The 16,891-nt window shown below is 53.7% G+C and overlaps 1 protein-coding gene across 8 annotated transcripts; it reads right to left on the reverse strand.

Moving 5' to 3' along the window:
- Positions 1-23: 23 nt before the first annotated feature.
- On the reverse strand, positions 24-15,779 carry BRPF1 (bromodomain and PHD finger containing 1). 8 transcript variants are annotated; one of them, XM_039231320.1, is made up of 14 exons: positions 15,428-15,779; positions 12,946-13,554; positions 8,332-9,291; positions 7,146-7,308; positions 6,599-6,730; positions 6,059-6,187; positions 4,946-5,255; positions 4,284-4,604; positions 3,678-3,962; positions 3,033-3,180; positions 2,328-2,464; positions 2,107-2,225; positions 1,608-1,762; positions 24-879 (listed from the first exon to the last, which is right to left on the reverse strand). In XM_039231320.1, the coding sequence occupies exons 2-14, from the start codon at positions 13,542-13,544 to the stop codon at positions 696-698; spliced, it is 3,642 nt and encodes a 1,213-aa protein (XP_039087251.1). In that variant the 5' UTR covers positions 13,545-13,554; positions 15,428-15,779; the 3' UTR covers positions 24-695. The 8 variants fall into 8 exon arrangements, with proteins under 8 accessions (XP_039087251.1, XP_039087250.1, XP_039087249.1 ...); XM_039231319.1 differs by having other exon boundaries at positions 4,284-4,607; XM_039231318.1 differs by having other exon boundaries at positions 6,041-6,187.
- Between the last annotated feature and the right edge of the window lie 1,112 nt (positions 15,780-16,891).

Consider the following 16,891-nt stretch of genomic DNA (forward strand, 5'->3'; position numbering starts at 1 on the left):
AATTCCAAAGAGACTATTTATTTTCTAAGAATCAATATATTTTCTTCCTTTGAAATAAATACAAACCAGTTTGAAAGGTGGGGGCATCTATGGGAAAAAGGGACGTGGGGACAAGCCCCAGTCTTTTTTAGTACCAAATGACTCTGGCGCGACGCGGAAACGCAGTTACAAATGAGAATAATTTAAATTCTCCACTAATTACAGTATTTACAACAGCAGGGGAGGGGGGTCACCTAGTGCCCCTCTTCCGGGCTGGACAGACATCAATCCCACTGCTAGGCTGGGCAGATGCCCGCTCACCTCACCACCTGCAAGGGCCTCAGGCCTCTTGGCAGTTAGATTCCCCCGGCGCGAGCAGAGCAGAGCAGAGCAGACACAGGTGGTGGGATGGCCTGTTTTATGCAGTGTCCTAACCGTGGCCCACCACCCTGCACTACAACGCTGTGAGGTCTCCGGAGCTCTCTGGCCAGTGGGACCTCCCCTCTCCTTGCGCAGAGCCGCCATGGGCCCTTGGAGTGTTCTGTACAGTCCAGCTGCACTCAGGGCGGGAGGGACCTCCCCCACCCAGCTTCCCCTGAGACTGGCCCCAAGACCAGGAATGAGTCAGTGCAGAGGCCGGTGCCACTCCAGGACAGTGAGCCAAGGGGGAGGAGAGAGGTGGCAGGGCACTGTAGGCTGGGCTGCGCTGGGCACCATCAGTCACTATCACTGGTCTCGCTGCTCTGCTCGCCCTGCACCTTGCTGCGGTGCTGCAGAGCCCTGTGGTAGGCAATCTGCACGGATTTGCGGATGTTGGACTTGCGGCCCTCCAGCATCTTTTCCTTGTCGAGGTCCTGGTTCACGCCCAGAGGAACCAGCTTAGTCCTCGGCAGCCACTGCCTGTAGGATGAGGCGAGGATCACGTAAGTCATCTCTGGGAAAGCAACAAGCATCAGCCTTCATCGCTCCTTCACTCATTCGAACTCGCCTCCTGAGCGCCCGCTCTGGGCCAGGTTCGGGTGGGCAATGGGGCTACAGAGTCTACGAGAAACAGTCCCTGCCCTCAAGGAATTGCTCATAGTCTAGTGACGAAAGGCATCCCGTCAACAGTCACGTTACGGGGTAACCGCAGGGTATCTAGGAGTGCAGAAGGGGCCATGACCTCATGTGAAACAGGTGCCCCGCCCCAAAGGCTTCAGGTGGACTTTACTGACAGTAAATATCCGCCGCAGACAATACGCACGCACAGGAAGCGCGGCATTACGCACACGCGCCGGGACAGACTCAGAGCCTGAGTGTTTAGGCCTGTTTTGTCCTCATCTTGTCTCCACAGAGGCAGAGGGGGGAGAACGAGGTCTAGAAGCCACCTGATTCTGGGTGGGGAGCACATCTGTCACGGTCACTGATGGCCGTCTGGCCTCTAGCTACAGCCGTTTGTCAGCTGTTGCCCACTCAGTCTCAGACTCATGGTCAACACAACCCTTCTGCTCAAAGATCTCCGCCCCGCCCCCGCTGACCCGTGCCGGCCCAGTCTGTGTGTCGCTGGAGTTTCCTGGCAGCCTGCCCGCATACCCAGGGTTGCATCTGCGGCTGTATGAGTCACACCAACTGCTCCCCTCCTCCCTTACCAGGTTCGCTTGTTGTCAAAGAAGAGGACGAGGTAGAGATGCTCACGGGCTTCCTGGGTCATCTGTTCCCCAAGTTTCAGCACCTCCAGGGGGGGCACAGGGATGGGAACCCCATGATGGAACATGCCTTCCCGGGGCATCTTTGGATCAATTATCTGAGGGTGTAATAAGACCTTTGTTTGGTTCAGTTCCCTTCTTCCCTGAGACTGACTCTGTACAAGAATTGGGAAACTACCTCTGCTGTTGGGACAGAGAAAGGTTATCATCCCACAAGGCTGCTTTGCTGACCCTTGGCTTCTCATGATGAAATATTTCAGACCCCAAGATACAAAGGGAAGGAAAAGGGAGAGATGGAAAAACTAACCAGGAACTTCTTAAGTGTCTGTCTGCCAAAGACCCTTGTTCTCCACAGCTCAGCAGAGAGTAAGTAAAGTCTGCTAACTGTGTCTACATCTGGGGTTGGGAGGTAAGGGGTACGATAGGAAGAGGGGAAGCCTACCAGAGCTGGGTATGATGGATACCCTCGGCACTTGGCCCACACCAGGTCCAGAGCATCCAGGGGGGAGTCCTCATCTTCTGACAGCCAGCCAGCTCCGCGTCCCAGACTCTTCCTCACCACTTCACAGGAATGGGAGAGAGGGGGCAGGTCAGCAGCCAGGGGGCTGGCAAGGCCCTGACACTGGGCCGCCGGCATCCCTGACTCTGGGTGAGGGTACTTACTGCTGTGGCCCACGCCGCGGCCAGTGCCCACGGAGTAGGCCTCGTTCTCAGTGCCTGAGGTATCCTCACTGCTGTCTTCCGGGAACGTGCCCCGAGAGAAGGAGGGCTTGCCCCGGCCTTGCTTTGAGGGCGTTGTGCTGTGGACAAGACAAGAACTCCACTTAAAGGAGGCGTGTAGTGGGTTAATGACATAGTAGTTGTCTTCTCTTTAAACTCCCAGGTCTAAGAATTTTGGAAAGCTGAAGCTACTTGAAAAATTTCAAACTCAAATACTCTCGGGGCCTTGGCAGGAGAGTGACTGACATGGGCTGGATTTAACAGTGGTGGTGAGGAGTGCATTCCCTGGCTAGATTTGCCAGATCGGATTTTTACAGAGAATACGGACATTAGGAATTTTATGTGGCAGTACTGGATTCATTTTTTTTTTTTTTTTTTTAAACACCATGCTGGCCAAACAAAATACGTCTGCAGGCCAAATCCAGGCCACAAGGCATCAGTTTATGCCCTCTGCTCTACAACATCAGCTTAACCCAGGATGGTTCCCACTATTCCATTATGGTGACACTCTTAGGTATGCCATTTATTTTGCAAAGAATCTTGGGTTTGAGCCATTTTAATCTAGGCTGAGGTGGCTGCCACCCTATTTCCCATAGGGAAACTTCGAAGGGCATCCCGGAGGCAGGCCTTGATCTGGAGGGCTGGTACCTGGTTCGGTCTGAGGCAGCGCTGCTGCTGCTACTGCTGCTAGACTCGGAGTCGGAGCTGCTCCGGGGAAGGCTGCAGTCATTACGATATACCAAGAAACTCTTCTTCACTGGCTGATTTCCACCGCTGAAGCCATTAGCTGGTAAGTCTTGGTTGGGGGGAGGGGGAGGAGGAAAGGAATCGGTCAGGAAGATGTAGATCAGAGATGGCATGGGGGTAAGAGGGACTAGGAGCTTGGCTTTCCCTTCTGTGCTGGAAAATTCCTCCAACTCTGGTCAGCAGAGCCAGCTCTGGGCAGTGTCCGCCACAGTTGGCCATAGTCCTGCCCCACCCCTCACACTGCCCTTGGCAGTTGTTGGCCTTAAGACACAAATGGCTTAAAGGGCAGGAAATCCCCAAGGAGGGTGAGAAGAGAAAAGGTGAAGTGATATAATGGAGGGGGTCCTGGATGGGAATCTAGCCGGGTCAGTGTTTCTGGACTTCAGTTTCCCCATCTGTAAAAGGAGGGGACTGAACTAAAGGATCCCTAAGGGCCCTTCTAGCTCTGATATGCTATGGGCAAATGAAGGGCTAGGTGGGAGTTATGTTGGGAATGATGGCAGCTTTGCTCACTCTCTTGGGGGGCTGGGTGATGGTGAGGCTCACCCATTGGGGGGTCTTCTGTGGATTTATCACTGTCGCTGTCTGAGCTCGAACTGGGCCGGGGGCTCCTACCCCGCTTGCGCTGACGTAGGGAGCCCATGATGGGGAGCTGGGGGGGCCCCACAGGACTGCCTCCGTGGCTGGGGGTCATCTGGCTCTCCCGGTTTTTGGGGGGCCGGCCCGGCCTCTTGGGCGGTCCAGCTGTCTTCGGGTTCTTTTTGGAGAACAGAACTGAGGTTCTCCTGCCCACCTCATGTGCGGGGGTTGAGGACATGTTGGGACCCAGGCCTGGAGCAGAGAAAGAGAGAAGGAGAGTTGGTAAGGGGCCTGATGTGGGAAGGGTAGATGCCCAGGGTACGCCCTGGGCCTATAGGACCATTACTCCAGCTAGAGTTGGGAGATGATCTGGGGGCGGGTATGGAATTGGGAACGTTGTCTCTCATACAAATAGCCAGAGAGGCAGCTAAGAGGCCCCTGAATGGGGAATGAGGGAGAAAGTACAGCTAGCTGTGTAGGCGGGACCTCTGCCTGGGGGATGGCAGTGGCTGAGTGTGTGCTGCAGAGTCAAGTCTGGCTGGCTTCGGGGTCCGCCCGGCTAGGGGTTCAGACCTTTGGTTGTCTCCTGGCTGCTGCTCTCTTCGGCGGCACTGTCTGTCTGCCCGTCCTTGTCACATGCTGCTGGGTGGGGTGTCAGGCTGCCCCGGCTGGAGGGGCCGTGACGCTCAGGCCCATCCCTTCCAGTTTCCCGCTGGTGGGCAAGCTTCCGCCGCAGCGCCGTCATCTCTTTCTTGATCATCTTTGCACGCCGTGAACGGCTCACACTCTGCTTACTGGCATTCACCTCATCCAGCCGCTCCAGCAACAACTTCAGCTGCTCTTCCACTGGCAGGTGCTTCTGGTTCTCCAGCAGGATCAGCCGCTCTTCCTCTGCTACTAGGGGTGAACACAGCGGGGTGGGGGTGGTGGTGAAAGGTCAGACTTAGGGCAGCCCTCTGGGCCCCTTGAACCTGGGCAGGCAACAAGAAACCCACTCTTTTCCCTTTGGCTTCTCACCAGGAACAGCTGTAAAACAGCAGCACCAAGATGTGGAATGGTAGGCACTGCTATCCATTCACCCAGTCTGGCTTCTTGGGGAGCACTCCGGGGGATAGCTTGCCACTGCTCAGCCTAGCTACTTCCTGCCTACACTGCCTGCTCCCAGTAGGGGACTTTCGGGAAGCCGTTCATCCCTGGGACTGGCCTCTATGTGTGTAGCATGACTTATCACCCACCATCTTCAGTGTGTTGTGGGGCCTCATCTCCAGCCAGGCTGTGGGGGATATGCATGCCCGTCTCAAAGTCAATGCCCATTTTTTCTGCCTGGCGCCGGGCCTGGCGGAGCACAGCGCCACCCTGTTCTCGGAGCCGCACTGCTGCCCGGTAGAAGATGGTGTCCTTGGCGTTATACTTGAGGCAGTTGCTGACGATAAGGTTGAAGTCCTCCTCAAAATCATCAAAGTTCAGGTAGCGGTAAGCCTCCAAGTTCTGCTTCATGGTGAAAAAGTCCATGGGCTTTTTGATGTGGTCTAGGTAGTCAGGTACCTGGGAGAGCAGGGTAGGTGTGGCTAAGTGGAGATATGCTCCTCATTCCCCCTGAACCCTTGCTCCTAACACCCCCACCCCCTGAAATGCATCCAGCAACCTCCTCCCACCACAGTTAGAGGCAGGCATAAAGCACAGGGGAGAGGAAAGCTGGATTCTAGTCTTGACTTCACCAGTCACAAGCTGTGTGACCATGGCAAGTCTCTTAACCTCTCTGGACCTTCTTTTCCTCACCTGGAAAATGGTGATGAAATTACAGTCAAATCTATCTCCTAGAGCCATATGAGGCTTCAATAAGAAAATGGCTAGGGCAATCCTCTGGAAGTAACACTATCTTGCATTTCTATAGCTCTTTTTACTTATCGTTAAGACTTATGAGGAGGCTACTGCCTCAGGCCTCTCGTTTTATACCTTTTAGAGAGAAGAGTCTGCCAGTCAGGACCTAGGGCTTCAGAGCTGGTTCTTTGGGTGCTGAGCCTTCTAAAGTCTCCGTTCTAGGGTTCAGCACCCCGAAAGTGTCTTCCTGCCCTGGGATTATTCATTTAGCAGACTCAGTCCCTGCCTCTGGGGAAGGAGTGCAGATTGCCTCCCATTCTGGGCCCTTGGGGTGTGACAGGGACAAGACAGAGTCCAGGTGATACATGTGGCTCCAGTTCATCCTGGAGCCCCAGAGCCACCAGCCCCTCTCTTCATGGTCCCCTCCTAGTCCCTGGCCCAGACCTGCAGCGGGGGTCCAAGTGGGAGAGGAACAGAAAGAAGGTGGAGTGAGGGGAAGGGATTCTTACTTCGTCCAATTCGGTTACCTCAGACAGAGGGACCGGCTCGCTGAAGATGTTGCCTGTGTCCTTTTCCTGGAGCTGCTCCAAGGTTTTGCGGAGGAGGATGAGGAAAGGGGTCAGCTGCATCTCCATGGCGATCTGCTGGACCTTGATCTGACACACAGAAAGGCCCGATCAGCCAGGCCCAGGCCAGTCCCTTGGAAGAGGTCTGAGGGGATGGGAGCAGCTGGTCTGGGAAATCGCCTTCCTTCTCCCCTGCCCACAGCCGGGTATACGCACTCAGGTCTACTTTCTATAAGGCCCCACCTGGTGAAACTTTCCCTGACTACTCCGGCCTTTTTCTTCCTGGAACTCCCAGTGCCAGCTACCCACGTCACATAAGTTAGGGTCCTGTTCATACTCTTCTGTGACATTCTGCTTGCAGTGAGCTTGAGAACACACTGGGCACCATGAGATCCAGCTCCAGCATCAGCCCCATTGCTTCCTGGCCAATGGACACAGGCTTTTCCTGGTCCCAGGAACGTTTTCTCCTCCGTAAAACAGAGCTGGCCCAGGAGCACTCACCGTCTCCCTTTTGAGTTTCTCCCGCTTGCGGATCAGCTCCACCAGCAGCCGAGCTCGCTCCAGGTCGTGCCGGAGCCGCTGCCAGGACTTGAGCTGTTCTTTGAGGGCCCAGTTTTTATCTTCAGAATCTCTCTGTAGAGGCGAGAAGGGGATCGGGAGATGATAAGGGAGCCAGAAGAAAGGCCAGAGGGAAGGGGAGCCCAGGAAGCTTGGGTCAATGGCAGGTAAAACTGGAGGAGGGAGCACAGTAATTTACCGGCAGCCTCGCCAGCGAAAGTGGGAACTCCAACCCATGTGCCCCCCAGACCTGGCACAGACTCAATGGTTGGCATATGCCTGTTGAGTGCATGCATGAACGAACACGCAGGAACAGTGCCCTTTTAGTGAGCAGACAATCTGGAAGGATCTCATCCCGAGTCTGGTTTGAGGGCTACCTTAAAGGAGGAAACAGCCTGAGCTCTCGGGCAAAGAACACTATAATCACATCTCTCAATCCTTTATGTCCTGGCCCCAGTTCCCAGAGCCCCCAGGGAATCTGACACGGTACCCCGACTTGGTCACAATTCCTCTGAGACTGCAGATGTGTCTGCAGGCGACGTAGCAGCGGGACTCCGTTTCGTGACTGCCGTTTCAGCGTCCAGTAGCTGTGTAGCCTCTGCATGAACTGGCTCTTCCTTTGGATAGTCAGGCGGTTGGTGATTTTACTGAGCCTGGGAAGCGGGGAATAAAAAGAAAAACCTGTTCGGCCATGATTTTCTTAAGCAGAACAGGCATTTCTGGCTGGTGAGAGTTCCTGAATGGGGCTGAATGTGGAATAAGTCTATTGTCAAAAAGGCCTGTGACATTTGGCTTAATGCAAAGAAGAGCCAACAGTACCAGACAGGAAGCCAGGCTCCCAGTATGAAGCCAGGTCCCTAACCCTGTTCATGCAGTTGGGTGAACTCATGAGGAGCGTGGCCTCTAAGACCACTCTTGTCCTAGCAGCCCAGAGTACTATTTGACTCTGGGATACCCTGCTCAGACTGAGCCGTGGAAGGTTTCAGGATAAAGTATAATTGTAAAGCAGTAAACGATAGGAAACTGACTAGAAAGCATAAGAGAATGTTAAAAATAACTGATGATGGCAGCCCTCATTTGGATTCATTTGTGGCAGTGACCACTTCACAACCCCTTCTCCCTTTTTTTATTCTGTTTCTCCACCCGGGGTCAGACCATTTCTGCCCTGTGGCTAATAGCTACTACATCTTCTTTCTTCCTACTTAAACCAGACCATCAAAACGAAGGGCAGCTGAGAACATTTGTTAGGTCTGACAGATAAAAGCTAAAATTTCTTGGGGCGCCTGGGTGGCTTAGTCGGTTAAGCGTCCGACTTTCGCTTAGGTCATGATCTCGCGGTTCGTGGGTTCGAGCCCCACGTCGGGCTCTGTGCTGACTGCCAGCTCAGAGCCTGGAGCCTGTTTCGGTCTGTCACTCCCTCTCTCTCTGACCCTCCCCTGCTCACACTGTCTCTCTCTCTCTCCTAGAAATAAATAAAACATAAAAAAAAAAAATTAAAAAAAGCTAAAATTTCTGGCTCCTAATAGAAAAGTCAGGTGACCTGCTAGAGCTAACTTCTTTTGGAATCTGCTGTTTTGTTTTGACCTTCTTTGTAGCTCCTGCCACTCCGCTGAGGGCTGTGGGTCTCCAGGAGGGCGTCTTCTTCCCGTACCAGCCTACCCACCGCGCCCACATACCTGTGTGGTGGGATGCAGGGCACGGACACCACAGGTGCTGCGGCGCGCTTCTCTGCCAGGATCTTCCGTGCCTTCTTCATCTTGATCCGGGACTTGGCCTTGGCCTTCTTGACCTTCTCTGAGCTCCAACTCTTACCCTCATCCTCCTCCTCCTCCTCCTCCTCCTCCCCCTCACTGTGGGACAGGGCAGGCAAGCGGCGTGCCGAGCCTGGCGGTGTGTGGATGTCACAGTAGGCCGTCTTGCGGACGCTGAAAGAGGTGCCGTTGGCACCTGTCTCTCGCACAGGCTCCATCTTCATGTAAAGGCCAGCCTGCTGGGCACATGTCACATGGAAGGCTGTGTAGCAGTTGGCCTTGTGGCACTGAATGCAGGCCCCTGAGCCCCGTTGTTTGCAAATATAGCAGGTCAGCTTCCAGCGAGCTGGTGGGATGTGCTCGATGCTGTCGATAGGCTCCAGGAAGACTGTGTTGGCGAAGCAGACTTCAGGGATCCACAGGGCACACACCACATGGGCCCAGCGCCCGTCATCTGTCTGCTTGAAGGCACCACCCTTGTTGGGGCACAGGGCACAGTCCACAGCGCGGGAGGGTGACTGTAGGCAGCGGCGGCACAGCCACTGGCCCTCAGGGATGTAGGGGACACCGTAGCACTCTTGGTGCACAGCCAGGTTGCACATGTCACAGAAGAGGATGACATTGCTGTTCTGGCACTCACCATCATTGCAGATGCAGCACACAGCATCCTCATCCACTAGTGCATTGGGGTCACCTTTATTGTGGCTTTCAAAGTAGGACTCCTTCTCCAGCCGGTCCATTAGGTACTCAAAGATCTCCTGGGGGATGGGACTCACACCCTCTGTCTTCCGTCGTTCATTCATGATATCCAGCCAGATGTAGTCCTCCTCGTCCATGTCGTACTCTACTTCCTCGTCCAGCTCCTCGGCCGACTTCTCAATGTACCTGCAGTGCACACAGGCAGCTCAGCATCAGACAGTTGAGATCTCCTTCCCTTTAAAGACAGTGGGTTACAACCGCGGGACACTTACACGACGCCAGGCCTGTGCCTTTACTTGTGCGGTCCCGGACATTCCATCCTCACCTTCATCCTAGGTACTCTAATCATTCCTGTTTTGCAGAAAAGCAAACCTACGGTTTGAGGAGTTAATTCACCTGTTCTAGGTCCCTTGTGAGAAAGTGGTAGAGCTGGGGTGTGGATGCAGGCGTGTTGGCTCCAAAGTGTACGTACTAGCGACTACACCATCTCCTCTGGGGTGCAGAGTCGGGAGAAGGAAGGTCCACAAGTGTCACTTGCAAATTATATATACGTTCTATCACCAACGGGCAGCATCCCGAATGGAGCTGCCATGGGTCTTATGTCAGCTAGTGCAGCTCAGGGCTCCCTCAAACTCTCGGTATTGTGTTTGTTTTTTGGATAGCCTTGGAAGATGACAGAATAGCTAAGATTTACCGAGCATTTATTATAAGCCAAGCATTGTACTGTTATCACGTTGATTCTCACCACAGCCATAGCATTAATGTTCATATTGCCCTTGTTTTGAGGATGAGGAAAATGTAGCTTTGAGAAGTGAATTAAATTCACTGCCCGACACAGATAGGTCATACAACCAGGAAGTGGCACAACTAGGATTCAGACTACCCTACACACTCACTGCGCCAGCAGGGCTGCAGCTGAGGCTGCTCCAGGTGTCTGGCTTACAGAGCAAGCTCCGCGTGCCCCTGCTATGCTCTCAGCCTGGACTCTGGTATCGTAAAGCTACAGGGAGCTACAACGGAAAGAATGGGGCTTTGGCTTCTGACAAACATGGATTTAAATCCTGGCTCTGCCACTCTGACCTTCAAGATACCTCTGGGCTTTCCTGAACTCAGTTTTATTAATAATACAATGAGGATGCTACTATTTTACTCCCAAAGACACTTGTCAGGATTAAATGGAATTTAAAAAATGAATGGGCTAACTGAAGTGGCACATAGCAGGCCCTAAATAAATGTTGTTCTTGTCCCTCCAACTCCCCTCTCCACAAGGGAAATGGAGCTCTGGGTGCTAGGGCAGGCCAGGTGAGCACAGCTTGGGAGCCATGCTCTGTATGACAGACAGCAGGCAAGGAAGGTGACCTCCCTGGGCCGGCTTCCTCATCTATAAAGGGGTGATGCTAACCTGTACCTATTTCACACAGCTGTTGTGAGCATTAAATGAGTTAATACAGATAAGGTACTTAGGACAGTTCCTGGCATAATGCAAATACTCGATAAACCTTAGGTTTATTATTAGCTTTTGTATAGCCCTGAGCTATCTTGCCTTGAGTTATAACTATTTATGTGTCTAACTCCTACACTTCAGGCTAGAGGCAAGGACCATGTCTGATTCACCACACAGAAATAGGTGCAGTGTTGTTCATTTCAAAGGCATTTTGAGGGTGGGATGGAGAAGAGAAACTAAAATACCATATCTATGGGAAGCAGTTTCTTCCTTAGCCCTTTAGTTCTTCCCTCAAATGACTGCAATGTCCTCATCCTTGAAAAAGGGTGTGGTTCATATGAACCATCTAGCCCCTTCTAGGCCTTGGCACTTGTTCTCAACCTTTGCTCTGCCATGACACATGTGACATTACGCGATGGTACCTAACACACTCCCACAGTGCACCTACATTACAGACTGTGACACAGATAGATAATGTAGGCTGCATGCCATGTACAATTCCTGGCACATCAGCCTACACTCCACCTTTTCTCCTTAAGAAAGCATATCAGATGCAAGCAAGAGAAATTGGTGTTGGTAGAGAGATGACCTCAAATCTTCCCAAATTTATATGTAAAAACTATCATTTGTAAAATGTGGACAGTTCTACTAACAGTAGTAATAAATGACATGCAACACACCTCCCAGCTGATCACGGTGTACCAGCTGAGAACTGCTGCCCTCGAAAACAGATGTGATCCTCAGGAGTAAAGAGTGAATCTGAGCAGAAGGAGGAAGAAATGGAGTGGGATGAACTGGTCTGGATTGCCTATAAGAGCAGAGAGTGCTAAAGAGCCATTAGGAGGGAGGGCTGTAACTCAAACAAGAGTCTGTATGTTGGGGTGGGCACAGCGGTCAGTGCTAACATAAAAGAGGCAGGGGAAAGCCAGAAGGAGAAAGAGGGGACGCTGGGCTGGACGGATGGAAGAAGACAGGAAGAGGAGACCAGCTAACGTGTGAACAAGGGAGAGACCGCAGTCACATCCTGGCCAAATCACCTGAGTTCCCACAGACTTGATTTTATTTTTTAATTTTTTTTCCCCCACAGACTTGATTTTATTTATTTAATTTTTGTAAATGTTTTATTTATTTCTGAGAGAGAGAGAGAGAGCGTGAGCAGGGGAGGGTCAGAGAGAGAGGGAGATACAGAATCTGAAACAGGCTCCACGCTCTGAGCTGGCAGTCAGCACAGAGCCCGACGCGGGGCTCGAACCCACGAACTGTGAGATCATGACCTGAGCCGAAGTTGGACGCTTAACTGACTGAGCCACCCAGGTGCCCCCCTCCAAAGACTTGATTTTAAAGAACTGAGGTTCAGTATACCATCACATGGATTGCACTTTTGGTAAAAACCACCTTTCATATAAAAACCTTTACAAGTCCTTCTCAGAGATTAGGCCTTCTGATTAGCCGACACCAAATACTGCTCCTTCACTTATCCGTATGCCCTCTTTGCCTTGGATGCCAAGACCCAGAGAGTTGTATACTTGATTTTTCTCCCATTCTCCAGCTAAGGTTTCTGTATATAGCTTCACCGCCACATTGCCCCACCCCTTCATTTCTTACCTTGTGTTAAAGGAATTTAGCCTTATGCCTATAACTTTGTTAGGAACCACCAAGACTAATTTTGGAAGGAAGCGGGGTACCAAGAAACAATTAAATGACATAAATAAAAGGGCCAGTGGAGGAGCACAAACTACAGGCGATAAAAATATTGTTTACATGTGTTAGAGGATGGGTGACAATAACAGAAAAATGGGGAAATTACCTCTGCAGATTTGCAAATTGCTTTTGCAACCTTATGAAATCAGTGTGCCTAGTCTTCTACCTCTAGGCCGGCAAAGGAATATTATACCTACTCTGCAGATGGGGGGTCATTACAACACCAGAAGCCAGATGACTTTCTCAAGGTTACACAGTGATGGGAGTAGAGAGGGTCAGGAACCAGACACGTGATTTTTTGATACATGAAAACAGTGCAGCTTTGAAGTCAGAGGAACCGGGATTTGAATCCCAGTTCAGCTATCTATCGGTATGTGACTTTCGGTAAGTCTGGCCCCCTTTCTGGACTGTGGGTTCCTCATCTGTGAAATGAGAACGATACCCACCTGAGAGAACTGTGAGAATCAAGTAAAGGAGTGGCCGCAAAGTACCCAGGGCAGGGCCTGGCACGTGGCAGTATACAGCAAGTGCCACCATCACTAGCTGGGGCACCGTTCCTCTCACCGCCCTGGTAGGACCACGGTGCGTCTGCTGTCCTTTATCTCTGCCACTTTCCCATCTGCTACCTGTTACGTCTCAGCTCCCGAGCCCTGCTTGACCCGTTTTCCAGAGCTGGGAGGTGGAGGTGGCCTTACCGGTAGTAGGAAGTCGGCCGGGGCGGGGCATCGGGGGTGTCCTGCTCCAACTCCCGGTATACCACCTCTGGCAGCTTGGGAGTGGTGCTCACGGAAGCGTTATGGTGGTGGTGATGGTTGGAGTCCTTGCGCTTCTCCTTGTTCTTATGCTTGCCTGACTTGGGAGTAGCAGCCGGTGTCTCGGTGTTCTCCTTATTGCTGCCATTCTCAGGAGCCTCCTCGGGGGCCTCCTCATCCTCTGACACCACATCCAGGTTGTCAAAGATGCTGATGCGGTGGACTCGGCCATGCAGGTCCACCTCCACCATGCGCTGGGCCTGCGCGTAGCTCATCACCTCACGGCCCGGTGACTGGGATACCTCTGAGGGGCTGGGTGACTGCTTGTTGGCTGGGCGTGATTGGCGCCCCTTCTTTTTGTGCTTGCGGAGTGGAGTCTGCTGTGGGGGCGGTGGGTTGTCGTGGTCATAGTGATATAGGTGGTACTCAATACCACTGTAACTCTTGTAGACCTTGCGGCAGGTCTCCACGGGGCACTCATATGGTGGCTTAGTTGCCCGCAAGTTGTGGCAGAAAGTCTTCACGTCAAAGTCCACCCCCATGCTGTCACATCTAGAATGTACAGATCAGTTAGCACAGGCCTGGGGAAGAGTTCCTGGTCATCCACTCTACTCTCTCCAGCCCTCCTTCTCCCCAAAGGTCCTGGCCAGCCCACCTCTACAGTGACTCCAAATGCCATCACCTTCACACCATGGGCAGTCTGGGCCTCATCACCTCCTGCCCAGTCATCCTGCCCTGTATCTCAACTATTCTAGCCTAATCTCACATCGCGTGGCCAGGGTGATCTTTTACCAAGTAGCAACAGCCACAGCAATCTTCTGGTTAAAAGCTTCCCGATGCTCCCCACTTATCTGAATATGATGATATTCAAAGTACTCTTTTCATTGTCTGGCCCTAGTCCTTCTTTCCAGACTCCTCTTTTCACCAGTTACAGCTGTGCTTCTGTCTACCCCGGGCACTTTGGCATTCCCTGAATGTTATAACCTCTCCTTCCTGCAAGATGATTTGAAATGGTTTCCATCCTGATTGGTGAGCTCCTACTCATTCTTCAAAACCCAACTCAAATGTCACTTCTGTAATGATTTGTCTTTCCCATGGAGGGTTGTGTTTCCATGGCATTCCACTGTCATCTACACCAAGGCACTTACCACACTGGAAGTTCTTTGTCTCCTCCCACTAGACCGGGTGCTATACAGTGCAGACATCAGAGCCTACCCACCTCTATATAGTCCCAGGACCTGGCATGTAGTGGACACTCAGGTTTTGGCAAATGAATAAAGAATTTGTTTAATGAATAGCTCAATGAGGGGATCATCAGATCATCTGACAGATAAAGGCTGGTGTTAACCCATGTAGAAGCTTGAATGGGTAGCCAGTGATTTAATCCTGGTCACCAGCAGAAATTGTTGCATTATACAAAGAAGCAGTTCATGTCTGAGGTCTTTAGAGGAGGCCTATGCCCTAGCCCTGGCTCTTGGAGCGGCACCAGGTACTTAGAGTACAAACAAGAGCATGACAGTCTAGGCACACTCAGTTCCAAGCTGGTCCTCAGGGCCTTCCCTTCCTCCTCTCCAGTGTTCCTGGGTGAGTAGTGACAGCAGATGGCACCAGCCCCCAGGAAGCCCAGCGTGGTCAGGGACTGCCCCAATTTCTCCAGGCCTAGTTGACTTCAACAATTCAGCTAGGGTGTTGGCACCATTCCAGGCAAAGCCACCCTGAGCTCCTAGACAAACAGTGACATCTCTTGGCCTCTCTCCTGTGACTTAGCCCAGCCAAGTGGGCTGCTCCAGCCTCTCTTTCAAAGCCCTTGGCTTCATGGGTAAAACTACTCCTTCTACTCCAACTCACTTTTACTTCCTACCTGCAGCTGTGTCTTTAAACACAAACCAATCAGAGGAACAGGCAAGCTCTTTTCTTTCAATGATGGGTCCCTGGTGTATCCTGCAGCTCTGTCGCCCTGGCTCCCAAAGTAGCACAGAGCCCCCGGCAGAAGTCCCGCTGGGACTGGGCGGCAGAGGCACACAGGGTGGAGACAAGAACTCAGACTGGAAGTCCGTGAGGAAGACCCAGAGCCCACAGGGGTACGGCGGCGGAGCGCAGGGGGCTGGAGGAAGTAGGGGGCGGAGGCCGGAGCGATCAGGCCTGGCCCAGGCGGTGCCCGCAACCCTCTCCCGGATGCGGCGACGTTTCCCTTTAGTCGAGGTGTAACACGTTAAACAAGGCTCCCCTCCTGCCATTGGCCCGGGCAGCCCCGGGGGATACTCTGTTGCCCTGGGACGCGGGCTGGGAGCTAATGCACTGTCACTTCTCCCGGCTGGAGTGGCCCGAGAGGCACTCGGACCGGGCAGCTCAGCGCACGCCCCACGAAAGTAGTCTAGCCTTTCCTCGCTGGCCACTCCCGCCCTGGTCCCAGGCCCGCACTCACCGGCCACCTCGAGTCCGGGCTCATCGCCGGGGGCGCCCGCCGGGGCTCCGACCCCAGTTGGGGAGGCCGGCGGGGAAAGACGGGCCGGGGAGAGAGAGCCCCAACTCCGGAGACCGCAGACCTCGCCACCCCGGCACCCTGCCGCCCCACGCTCTGGCCCCGGCTCCCCGGGATTCCCGCGCTGACCCCTGCCGCTCCCGGTCCCGCCGGCGCCCTGGTGTCTCAACTCCGTCGGCCGCCGCCGGTTTCGAGAGCCTCTAGGTTGTCCGGCCTCGGGACCTGGCACCGCCGGAACAATGGAGGGCCCCGGAGGCAGCGCGGGGACGGCGGCGGCGGAGACCGTGGCGGCAAAGGCAGTGGCAGCGGCGGCGGCAGCAGCGGCGGCGACGGCGTCTGCGCAGGGTAAACGCGGCGCCTCGGCGCTGTCGACCTGCACTTTCGCCACAGATCCCCGCCCGCCTGCTGAGTCTAGAGAGGCCTTTCTCTGAGACTCGGAAGAGCCCCTGGGCACCCCACATGGCTTCTCTAGCACCTCCACCTTAGAGTTGAGTTCCTGTAGACTGAAGTCACGGTATTCCGAATCCGGAGTAGTCGGGCCGTTTGTGGCGAATCTGCGGACACGGACGGTGAGCGCGGGGCTGGGCTTGAGGAGCCCGCCCTTCTCCCTTCCCCCTCTGCCTCCTCCCTCCCTCCTGCTGGCGCCGCGGCTGCAGTAGGGACCTGGCCTTGGTCTCCGAGAAAGGCGGCGAGGCGGGGCCGGAGCCACGGGGCGGGGCTGGGGGCAGGGCCGGGAGCAAGAGGGACGCAGGCTGGAGCCTAAGGAAGGGCTCGGCGTTATGGGTAGAGGCGGGGCGGGTCTAGGAGAGAATAAACCAGTCCATGGGGCGGGGTTTGCGGAGAGTGGGCGGGGACATCGGTAAAGCGGGCTCCAGTAAGGAGAATAGGGGCTGAACAAGGGTGAAAGGGTGGGACTAAATAGAAGAGGGGGCCTCAGGAAATTAAGGGCGGGGCCTTATATGGGCCAGGAAGGAGTTGGGCTTGGGAGAAAGGACAGAACTGGGAAAAACGCCGCGAGACTGAGAAGGGCGGGGCTTGGAAAAGGTAAGGGGGCGGGGCTGGAGGAAAGGGGCGGGACCAGATTGGGGTTAACGGGCGTGGCCGAAGGAAAGGGAAGGAGCTTGGGAAAGGCACAGGAGCAGTTCTGAAGGGGAAGTGTGGATCTGAAGGCGGGGGCCGAACTTGGGGAGGTATAGGAGGCTGGTGGGATGTGAAAGGGCTTGTGTACGGTAAACTGGGAACCCTTTAGGGTTGGCGGAAAATGCATCATGGCTATGGGTGGGGGGTCGGAAGACTGTCTAAACAGCTGGTTTCAGTGTGACTGGGCCACTTAGCTATGTGAATCTAGGCAAGTTGTTAAATTCTTACTACTTTAAATTCCTTATTTATAAAAGGGAGCTCAAAAAC

Source organism: Hyaena hyaena, unplaced genomic scaffold (assembly GCF_003009895.1).
Source record: "Hyaena hyaena isolate Hyena2069 unplaced genomic scaffold, ASM300989v1 scaffold_56, whole genome shotgun sequence".
Taxonomy (NCBI): Eukaryota; Metazoa; Chordata; class Mammalia; order Carnivora; family Hyaenidae; genus Hyaena; species Hyaena hyaena.